This window comes from Spinacia oleracea, chromosome 1 (assembly GCF_020520425.1).
Source record: "Spinacia oleracea cultivar Varoflay chromosome 1, BTI_SOV_V1, whole genome shotgun sequence".
Lineage (NCBI taxonomy): Eukaryota > Viridiplantae > Streptophyta > Magnoliopsida > Caryophyllales > Amaranthaceae > Spinacia > Spinacia oleracea.
Genome location: NC_079487.1, coordinates 105808381 through 105819175, shown reverse-complemented (window position 1 = coordinate 105819175; position 10795 = coordinate 105808381). Strand labels below are relative to the sequence as shown.

Below are 10795 nucleotides of genomic sequence, written 5' to 3'. Positions count from 1 at the left end.
TAGTCAAAGTAGATTATATGAATAGTGGCAAAAGTCCAAACGTTGCGAGTATTAAAAGACGGAGGAAGTATATCAATTAGCCATATTCACTAGTGAACAAGAACCAGCTTCTTTTATAATAATTCTTCAATTCCATCTCTAACCTTCGGCATTCTCTGGGAAAACTATACTTTTAACTATCCACAACACCCCGTTTTGGGTCAGAATATATGATCTCCCTCTGGTAGGACGTACCAATGATGCGAACGCCAGGGTAATTGGGAACAAGGTAGGGTCTTTTATCAAGGCAGATAAGTCTGATGTTATAGGGATAAACAAATCTCTTAGAGTTCGCTCGATGATTGACCTACGTAAACCCTTGAAGAAGGAAGTCACGCTGAAAATGAGAGGTGGTGAAACAGAGAGCTTCCCTGTGAAATATGAGAAATTGCCACTTTTTTGTTACGTATGTGGCAAACTGGGACATGGCGAGAAAGATTGTGAGGAGGCAATGAACGTGACAAACCCCAAAAGACTGTACAGTGACAAACTGCGGGCATCCCCTTGGCAAGTTAACAAAGGAGACCATGGAGAAGAGGTAGAGGAGAATATCACATGCGCACGCAAACTGTTTGTAACAAAGAAAAAACAGCTCGCGAGGAGGGATGGAAAAGGTGAGGAAGAAGTGCGTGAAGTGGTGCAGCAACTGGCGGGAGTAACACTCTCCTTGGGTGGTAGGGCTACAGTGGTGGAAGACAAGAATGAGGGGAGGGAAAGACATGAACCACAGAATGCAAACCATACAAAGCCATCAGAGAACCCCCGAGCAGAACAAGGGGAGTGTCAGGTAGCCTTTGTGATAGGCAGCAGCACAAAAGGAGAGCGCAAGCTAAGGAAGGTGAACAAAGTGTGTAGAAGGAGGGGGGGAGAAGGGTGAGGATAGTATGGTGTGCGGGAAACGGAAGGATCAAATGGAGATTGATGGAGAGGAGATTGAGGAGGGGAGTGAGGGAGTGAAAAAATCAAGGGCTTTAATTTTCTCAGAGGACACCACGTCCTTGTGCAAAGTAGCGGAGGTTGCAAGCCAACCCCGCGAATATCAATGATTGGCCTTTCATGGAACTGTCGGGGGTTGGGGAGCCCTCGGGCAGAAAATGCACTCAAGGGTGTATTAAAAATCGAAAATCCTCATTTCGTCTTCCTCTCGGAGACGAAATTAAAAGGTAAGGAGTGGGAGAGTTTGAGAAGAAAGATTAGATTAAAGAATTTTGTGGGGGTTGACTGTGAGGGAGATGGAAGGCAGCGTCGGGGTGGGTTAGCTATGTTCTGGGATGAGGAGTTTGACCTCACTCTCCAATCATCCTCGTTACATCACATGGACTTTATGGTAACCATGGCTGGGGATGTGGTTTGGAGACTTACAGGTATATACGGACACCCGGAGGAGGAACACAAGGAGGAAACGTGGAGTTTGTTGGAGGGTCTGGGAGAGGAAAACACGCTGCCTTGGCTGTGTGTGGGAGATTACAATAGTATCCTATGTCACAGTGAGAAGATTGGGGGTAATCCAAAGAATCAGGCCGAAATTGATAAGTTCAGGGAAGTTGTTAGCAAGTGCAAGCTCTTGGACTTGTACTATGAAGGCTATCCTTTTACGTGGAGTAACAATCGGGGAGGTGCTGGCAATGTCCAAGAACGTTTGGACCGAGCGTTGATGACAGAAGAATGGTTCGGCTTATTCCCATGCTCAAAGATAGAATATCTCCCAAAAAGAAAGTCGGATCACCTCCCTCTAAAGATACACATTCAAAGACAGCTCCTTGTTAGTACGAGAAGAAGAAGGAGAAGAAAAAGCTTTAAATTCGAGAAGGAGTGGCTGAGGGATGACCGTTGTGCCGAGATAGTGGAGGAAGTGTGGGTGGCTGGTGGGGGAGGGGACGTAAAACAGAAGATTGCGGAGTGTGCAAGTAGATTGAGAACGTGGAGCTGTTCTCGGTCTATTGAGTTCAGAAAAGAGATTGAAAGCCGTAGGAGAAAGGTGAAGGAGCTAATGGTCGCATACCCATCTAGTGAAGTGTTGGAGAGTATTCGTATGTTGGATAAGGAAATTGACGAGCTAGAACACCGTGAAGAGGTTTATTGGGCACAGAGGAGTAGACAAGATTGGTTGAAAGAAGGGGATAAAAACACGACTTTCTTCCATAAGAAGGCGGAAATGAGGAAAAACCGTAATACTATTAAGGGAGTGTTTGATGAGGGTGGCACTTGGAGGGATGTGGAAGAGGAGGCAGAGGAGGTTTTTGTTACCTACTTTAAGTCCCTATTCACATCGAATGGGGAAGTGGAGACTCAACAGGTGCTAGAAACGGTATGGGCAAGAGTGTCTAATGAAATGAACGAGGCTCTGTCACAACCATACACAAAGGAGGAGGTAATCACTGCCCTTAAACATATGCATCCTCTAAAAGCCCCCGGCCCCGATGGCATGCCAGCTCTTTTTTATAAAAAAATTTGGGGGATTGTGGGGGATGATACCACAGATTTTGTACTTAACATCCTGAATAATGGGGCCTCGATGGATCAGATCAACCACACTAATGTAGTCCTCATCCCAAAAAAGAAAGTGTGTGAGTCAACAAAAGACTATCGGCCGATTAGTTTATGTAATGTTTTGTACAAACTAATCTCGAAAGTCCTCTCTAACCGCCTAAAGGCTGTCCTCCCACGGGTTATAAATGACTCTCAAAGCGCCTTCGTCCCGGGTCGTTTGATCACTGACAATATTCTTGTGGCCTATGAATTATTCCATTACCTCCGAAAGAAGAAAAGTGGCTCGAAGGGATTTATGGCTATGAAACTAGATATGAGCAAAGCATACGATAGAGTCGAATGGGATTTTGTGGAAGGAATGATGATGCATATGGGGTTTAACAGCCAGTTTGTGGGCCTAGTCATGAACTGCATTACCTCTGTTTCGTATTCTATCCTCTTTAACGGATTCCCATCGACAAGGTTTAAGCCAAGTAGAGGACTACGGCAGGGTGACCCACTATCGCCCTTCCTTTTCCTTGTGTGTGCGGAAGGCTTCTCCTCCCTTCTTAGAGATGCAGAAATGAAGAAAGCCATTCATGGAGTGAAGATAGGCCGCCATGTTGACCCTATCTCGCACCTTCTTTTTGCAGACGATAGTCTGTTGTTTACTAGAGCAAATGAAACGGAGGCAGACGCGATACTAGACATCCTAACCTCTTATGAGGTAGCCTCGGGCCAGAAGATCAACATGGAAAAATCGGAAGTCTCTTTCAGCCGGAATGTTAGCACCAATATGCGGGATATGTTTCAATCGAAGTTGAATTTTGCGGCTGTTATCGAGCACGATAAGTATCTTGGGCTCCCTACTTATATAGGGAGATCTAAGAAGGTAGTTTTCCAAGTAATCCAGGACCGAGTTTGGAAGAAAATAAAAGGGTGGAAGGAAAGGTTCTTATCAAGAGCCGGAAGGGAGGTTCTGTTAAAGTCTATAGCACAAGCCATTCCCACCTATGCAATGCAATGTTTCAAATTGCCGGAAAGTGTCCTCCACAACCTGAACACGATGTGCCGTAATTTCTGGTGGGGGCAAAGGGGAGACGAACGGAAGCTTGCACTTATTGCGTGGCAGACTATGTGTAAACCGAAAGATTGTGGTGGAATAGGTATGAGAGACCTGAGCACGTTCAACTCAGCACTCCTGGCAAAGCAGTGTTGGCGACTAGCCAACAACCCACAATCATTTGCGGCTAGAGTACTACGAGGCAAGTACTTCCCACGTACGTCCATTTGGGAAGCGACAGTACCCCCGCAAGCTATCTTCACATGGAGATCAATCATGTCTGCGTGGAAAATCATAAAAGAAGGGTCAAGGTGGGTGCCTGGTGATGGTAAGACAATAAAATTCTGGAGAGATAAGTGGATGAATGGGGTTCCTGGGGGACGTATATTGTCACCAATTCCCGCAAATACGGACGGCAATGCGTGTTTAACAGATATGCGAGGGGATGGCAACATGGATTGGGACCTGGATAGAATTAAGGAACACATCACTAATGAAGAGATGGAAGCTATATGCAAGATTAAACTGGCGGAAAGTGACCAACCTGACTTTCTAAGTTGGACCCGTAAAAAGAATGGAGAGTTCTCGGTACGAAGTGCCTACCACTACCAAATGCAGTGCAAGACTGGGAATGTAAGTTCTTCTACCCCCGAATTGGACAGAAGCTTATGGAGAAGGGTATGGAAAGCAAATGTCCCAGAGAAGGTAAAGAACTTAGTATGGAGAGCGGCCAAAGGGGGTCTTCCTGTCATGACAACCCTGGCAAGTAGAGGAATACAGGTGGATACGATTTGCCCACAGTGTGGAGAAGCCCCGGAGACAATTACCCACATGGTACTCCAGTGTGTGGGCAGCAGAACGCTATGGCGAATGTCACCACTTCGTCTAGAAGCACAGGAAGGGGAACGCAACTTCTTTGTGTGGTGTGAGGAGTATGCAAAGCTATGTAAAATGGATCGTATGTGGGAGATAGCTATGATGGTGGTATGGCAGGCCTGGAATATGCGGAATAAATGGGTTTTTGAAAAAAGAAAGGAAGATCTTGGGAGGGTGTGCTCGAAGATGCTGACTTACTTAGGGGAGTTCGAGGCAGCAACAGTAAGAGGACAACACCAGTTAGAGAGAGGAGCTGTACCTAACGCAACATGGAAACCCCCACAAAGCACTTTGTATAAACTGAATACTGATGCAGCTGTGCCAAAGGTGGGAGCAATCGGGTTGGGGATGATTGTAAGGGATGGAATTGGTGACGTGATGATGAGTGGGGGACGAAACATAGAAGGGAATATGGGTGCCCTGCAGGCGGAGGCTGAAGGTGTTCGCTTTGGGATGAAACTTGCTTTTGAGGCAGGACTACGGTCTATAGAGATGGAGTCAGATTGCTCTTTGCTGATTGATATGCTCCAGGGAAAGAGGAAAGAAGTCACGGCTGCACAGGTGGTAGTCAATGACATTGTTAGTTTAGCAAGTTCTTTTGATAATTGTATTTTCAGCTTTGCTAGACGTACCTGTAATGTAGTAGCTCACTCCATAGCTAAGGCAGCCCTTCACTTTGAAGAGCCCTTGGTATTCATGGAGGAATGTCCACCAAACCTTTATCATCTTGTTCTTGCGGACAAGACGCTTATTTGATTAATACAAGCTACGCATTTCATGTCAAAAAAAAAAAAAAAAAAACTATCCAAAGAAATAAATGTTACGTAAGTTGACTTGTGTTACACAATGTAGACCTGGTAAAAGGCAGTCTGGACCGACCGCAAAATTGACCGTTGCTGGCATAATTTTGGGCCCGTTTTAAAAAAATTGGACAAATTTTGGGCTATTAAAAAATAAACTTCAGTTATAAAATTGTCTCGACCCAAGAATGGCCCGAAAGTTTGTTGCTTTTGGCCGAAAATAGCGCATTTGGGCATCAAAATTTGGGTTGATGCTTCGCCTCGTCCAACATGTTGGGATGAAAATTTTTGGTATGGCACGAACCCAAACCGACTTTTGATCAGGTCTAGCGAAATGGGTATTATAACACATTTCACTATTGGGTTTTGGTAAGCGAATAAAAAAAAAGTAAAAAAGTACAGTATATCATATATCACTAATTTACACATTCTAGGTCGCCGTTTGTAGTATCAACGAACTTGGTAACAATATGTTTGAAGAAATTATATATGGAGACCGGCATATTGAAGTTGTAGATGAGGTAATGAATATATATGTATAAAAAAAAGTTTAATTGTGTTCCTAAACTTAATTATGGGGTGTTCAATTAATAAAGCTAATGAATATGTTAGTCACAAGGGTATTCGACGTCTTTATTATATATCACAGGAGGTACATGATACAGTTTACCCCATGAGGGCTAGAGCTCTCAAGTCTTGAACTAACCAAGACATAGCCATAAGCAAAGGCACTCGGTATGACAAGATCGCACCCAAAGCAGCAGAGTCGGAAAGAATAACAGTATTGAACATGTGACGCCAAAGAGCATGACGAAGACCATGATAACGTCTACACAAAATCTTATTTACACCTCATGCGCACAAGACTTTTTGTAACGTCTATCATTTCAGCATGTACGGCTATTAAATTAAGCCCGTATTAAACGTACTTCTTATTACATTAATCCCATAACAGTATAACACTGTATTACTGCTGACCCGAAAATGCTTTTCTGTTTCAAGTTCAACCAACAGGCAACAGGGCTAACTGCCAAACATGAGAGTATGAGAATTATCTTTACAAATGTGTTGCAGATTAGTAGTATAAAAGTGCAAGTGGATTTTTCTATGCATTCAACATGAGCTAAGTATACAGAACAAAAATCACAATAAGTATACATGATGAGAATTTGGCAAGTAAAACTCTTTTTTTACTCTAAATGGAGTCAACTATCTCCATCTATGATCCTATATTGAAAAGCCGTTTCCTCTACTTTTCTTTGGACGTAATTCACAAACAAGGCAAAATTGAGTACAAGTCTGTATAAACATATAAAAAATTCAGGCTGTCTTAAAAGCTATCTATCTGTTAAGGGGCTCCAACTGAACTTCCATGCCATTTCTGTCTGAAAGATGAGCCTCTTTCTCAGCATATGTGCCAGTAGGGCTCAATAGATCAGCAGAATCATCTTCTTCGTTACCCAGAACCCACTTGCCTCTTCCCGAGCTTCTTTCACCACGATGCTTTTCCCGATACTCCAAATATACGATGGTCACTCCACCAAACAAAAACCAGCATATCAGAGCCCACGTAAGCCGTCTGACATCCTCTTCATACCTCTCTCCTAAATGTTTCATTCCTGTCAAAAGGGCAGCCATACCTATAATGATAGCTGATCTTCCGATAATTACATGAGAGTATCCCCATATTACCCTTTTTAAAGAAGGAGCCTCGCCATTGGATGGTTTCTTTGGCCTTAGTAATGCATTCATGGGTTGAAAACAGGCCAAAACTATAGCAGACAATCCAAGTTTCACGTGTAAAGAGGTAATAAACAAGCCTTTCAGTTCAGCAACAGCAAAGAGGAATCCAAGCAGCACAATTGATAACCCTGAATATTGCAAATAAACATGAACTTGGTACCAACCATCACCTTTCATATGTTTCAGATATCTTGCAGTGAGTACCCCACCAGGAAGCAAAATCCCCCATGCAAGAAACATCATAAATCCATGAACGGCTAACACCGGTCTCAAGTCCTGCTCTACTTCTGCTGAACCACGATTAAGCATCACCCGGACAGGGCGACTGCTATGAGCAGAATGCATGTTTTTCTCTGTCAAGGGGTCACTGGACCATTTAGCACCCACAGCCCAGATGACTTTCAGAGGGGTAGTTTGATCTATGATGTTTTTGCATTCAGGCCTTTCGTCCTTCTTCGGACATAATGGATTAAGGGGACGGGTAAACTCCAAAGTGATGACCCCGTTCTCAGATTTGCATCTCACATATGTTAGATTCTCCTTTGTTGGGTGGACATCGGAGGCACCTCTGCCATCAATCCAATAGGTATCAACCCGACCTTTCCCGTCACTGTCAAACCAACCAACATAAGCAAAACTATGCACCATTTCACTACCAAAACCAATGGCAAGATAACCACTTTTTCTCTCGCCACGGGCTGCAATAGATATCGAGTTTTGAGACAAAGTCCAAAAGAAACTAGCTTGCTGGTCATCCAAAACAACACTGTTGTTATACATGTCTGATAAGCCCCCGTCAACAACTTGAACCTTCCAACCCATTTTCTGTTCATATGCTGATTGATAATAAACAAGATCTGGAGTGTTCCTGTGAGGTGTCCAAACTAATTCCTTGGGACTAGCTGGAACTCCTTCAACTTCAGCTCCACCGGCATATATAGTCTCTGAAATGTTCCTCTCTGTCGCATTTCCACCTAACGGGTCAGATGTTATGTAAAACGGGACATCATGCCCAGCTTGCACCGAGAATTTGACTTGAACACCTCTCTCCACTCTCAGAAGTGGAGCCTCTTTCTTGTTGATATAGAGCACCTTTGAGGGATTAGGGGGATTTGGATAATGCAAACCAATCCCAGAAGTAACAAGAAGCGGCGCATTAGCATCTGCAATCACAAGATCTTGATCTTCCTTGTCCTCTGCATCGAGAGGTCCTGTACAATCATTTATTTGCTCTGAAACATTTAGAACTAAATATCCGTAGGTCTCAAACCGAGGACCCCCATGATTCTGGGGAAGAGAATAAGGTCGGAGGTAATCTGGTGGCTTTATCCTACCCAATGCCCAAATTACAGTCACATTCTCCATTTGATTCACTGGGACATCATTCTTTGGATCACTCGCTTTTAGTGGTCTCTGGTAACGGATGAAAGATACACCATCTTTTCGGTGCCCATAAACTAGATGTGTATCATTAACTGAATCAGACCCATTATACAATGAATCAGGACACACACCACGAGCAACATGATTCTCATCCACCGAACACTCACTATAGTCTGTAATATAGTAATCCTCGGCAAATGGCATACCCTCCTCGGTAAATCCTGTAACAGCAACATCAGCAAGAAGCATGTACCCCGAGGAAGCCTTAGGGTTTGCCCACCCAAAAGCCATGTAGTTCTGAATCCCAGTCACTGCCTCTAAACCAATATCAATCACATTCTCCTCCCCTCTCAAGGTCCACCGAACCCTATACTTAGGCGACAAAACCTTACAGTTTTCAAACATCGTAGGTTGTTCATACCGCCATTTCTTCTCATTTGTTGCATTATTACTACTATCACTCACTGGTGCAGGTGCTGGGGGGGCTGAAATCTCGGACCCATTCACCGAGTCATGAAGTACAACATGCCCAAAATCAGAGGCAGTGGGAGAATCCCAAACAGAAACTACTTTAATCTGATCCCAACTAACATTACTCCTCAAATGAACATCAAAACTGTCATTTCTATAAGTCCTATTCAAATTCTCATCCGAAATAATAAACCCATTCGTCAAATTAACAAAACTCTCACCTAAACCACCCCACCAATGCACATGATCAGACCCAGGGAGCATATCGAATTCACTAACCCTAAAAGAACAATTATCAAGTATGGTAAAAACCCCTCTCAATTGATGTTGAAGCATTACAAATTCGGACCGAAAACCGGCTAAAGAGGTGTCATTTGAGCATTTTGAATCAGAAGAACCCAACGATAGATTAAAACAACCAAGATGCAAAACTACAACACACATAAAAAGGGGTTTTAAAAACCCTGAGAAAACCCAATTATTTGCCATAGGAAGGGACGATCCAAAATTAGATCTGAGCACCCCTTCCTCTCTCCCCACAAATCAACCCTCTAATTCGCCAAATACCCCTTTATATTCAGCACCAAAATTACTCTAAATCAGGCCTAATTTATGTCAATAATGTGTAAATTGAAAGTTCAAGGGGAGATCAATAAAATTAGTGATTGCCACCAAAGGGGAAATGGTATACCTTGAGAAGGAGGAAAAAGGCGGGTACCCAGAAAAAATAGGGCGGTTGTCGTAGCTTCTAAGGTGTGATCGCAGCAGAAAAAGAGAGGAGAGAGAAAAGGGTGCAAGTTTAAGGTGGTTGTTTATGGGGTTAAAGGCGTAGAAAGAGGGAGATAGGGAGATTCTTCGGAAGTTGGGGAAATATTAGTATAATGGGTTTGGAGGTTGAAGAATGTTGAAGTTTTGTTGAAGGAGGGGCCTGTAATCGGGCTGGTTTCATGGGAAACTGCGTAGGAGGAGAGAGAGAAAGAAAGAAGTTGAGGAACGTGGAGGAGGAAGACTAGTATTTTTTGGTATGGCGACACAACGGTGCAACAAACCGGGGATCTTTGTTGCTCAATCGATACTCGAATCGATAGTCGATATCGCTGAACCTTGGTTGCTCAATCATAGTCGATATCGAGCTCGGCCAAGTCAATCTCGATGATCGACTATTAAGGGATATTTTATAAATAAATTGTCAAAATATATTGTTTGAATATTCAATAATAAATAATAAATATACATTGTATTTTATAAAAAACAAATGTTTAATATCAATTACTCGGTAGATTTTATATGCAACTTTTAGATTGTATATAATTTCATTATATTTACAATAATGCTACTTAATTGGCATATTTTGCCAATCAAGGAGATTATTTAGAAATTTCTCTTTGATATCGGCTTAATTAAAGATCTACCATTCTACCCTAATAAACCGAGTTTCAATAATTTGGTTGTTCAATAGTCAATATTGGCTCGATTAAAGCTTGACTCGGGCAAAGATCGACTCCAATGAATTTAGTTTCAAGAAATTTAATGCTAAGTTCATTTTACATGATTCATAATGTTTTTTCTTTATCATTGGACACCATTATTAAAACTAATAAAATGAAGTAAAAATTATATTATAACAAAAAATGTAGTCATTGATAAAAAAAAAAAATCGATAATTTCACTTGGTTGACATATTTCGCCAATTAAGGAGATTGTTTAGAAATTTCTCGTCGATATCGGCTCGGTTAAAGATCTACGATTCTACCCTAATAAACTGAGTTTCAAGAATTTGGTTGTTCAATAGTCAATATTGGCTCGATTAAAGCTTGATTCGGGCAAAGATCGACTCCAGTGAATCTAGCTTCAAGAATTTTAATGTTAAGTTCATTTTACAAGATTCATAATGTTTTCTCTTTATCATTGCACATCATTATTAAAAACTAATAAAATGAAGTAAAAATTA

The 10795-nt window shown here is 42.3% G+C and overlaps 2 protein-coding genes across 2 annotated transcripts; both read right to left on the bottom strand.

The window, feature by feature from the left end:
• Positions 1-4529: 4529 nt before the first annotated feature.
• Positions 4530-5218, bottom strand: LOC110802869 (uncharacterized). Its single transcript, XM_022008328.2, has 2 exons — positions 5080-5218; positions 4530-5000 (listed from the first exon to the last, which is right to left on the bottom strand). The coding sequence occupies exons 1-2, from the start codon at positions 5171-5173 to the stop codon at positions 4642-4644; spliced, it is 453 nt and encodes a 150-aa protein (XP_021864020.1). The 5' UTR covers positions 5174-5218; the 3' UTR covers positions 4530-4641.
• A 1119-nt stretch (positions 5219-6337) lies between these two features.
• On the bottom strand, positions 6338-9963 carry LOC110796317 (cytochrome b561, DM13 and DOMON domain-containing protein At5g54830). Its single transcript, XM_022001374.2, has one exon. The coding sequence runs from the start codon at positions 9331-9333 to the stop codon at positions 6589-6591; it is 2745 nt and encodes a 914-aa protein (XP_021857066.1). The 5' UTR covers positions 9334-9963; the 3' UTR covers positions 6338-6588.
• Between the last annotated feature and the right edge of the window lie 832 nt (positions 9964-10795).

Coding starts and splice junctions, on each gene's coding strand:
- LOC110796317 (XM_022001374.2), bottom strand. CDS start 9,333: ATGGCAAATAATTGGGTTTTCTCAGGGTTTTTAAAACCCCTTTTTATG.
- LOC110802869 (XM_022008328.2), bottom strand. CDS start 5,173: ATGATAAAGGTTTGGTGGACATTCCTCCATGAATACCAAGGGCTCTTC. Junction 5,001..5,079: donor AGTGAGCTACTACATTACAG/GTACGTCTAGCA, acceptor CCACCTGTGCAG/CCGTGACTTCTTTCCTCTTT.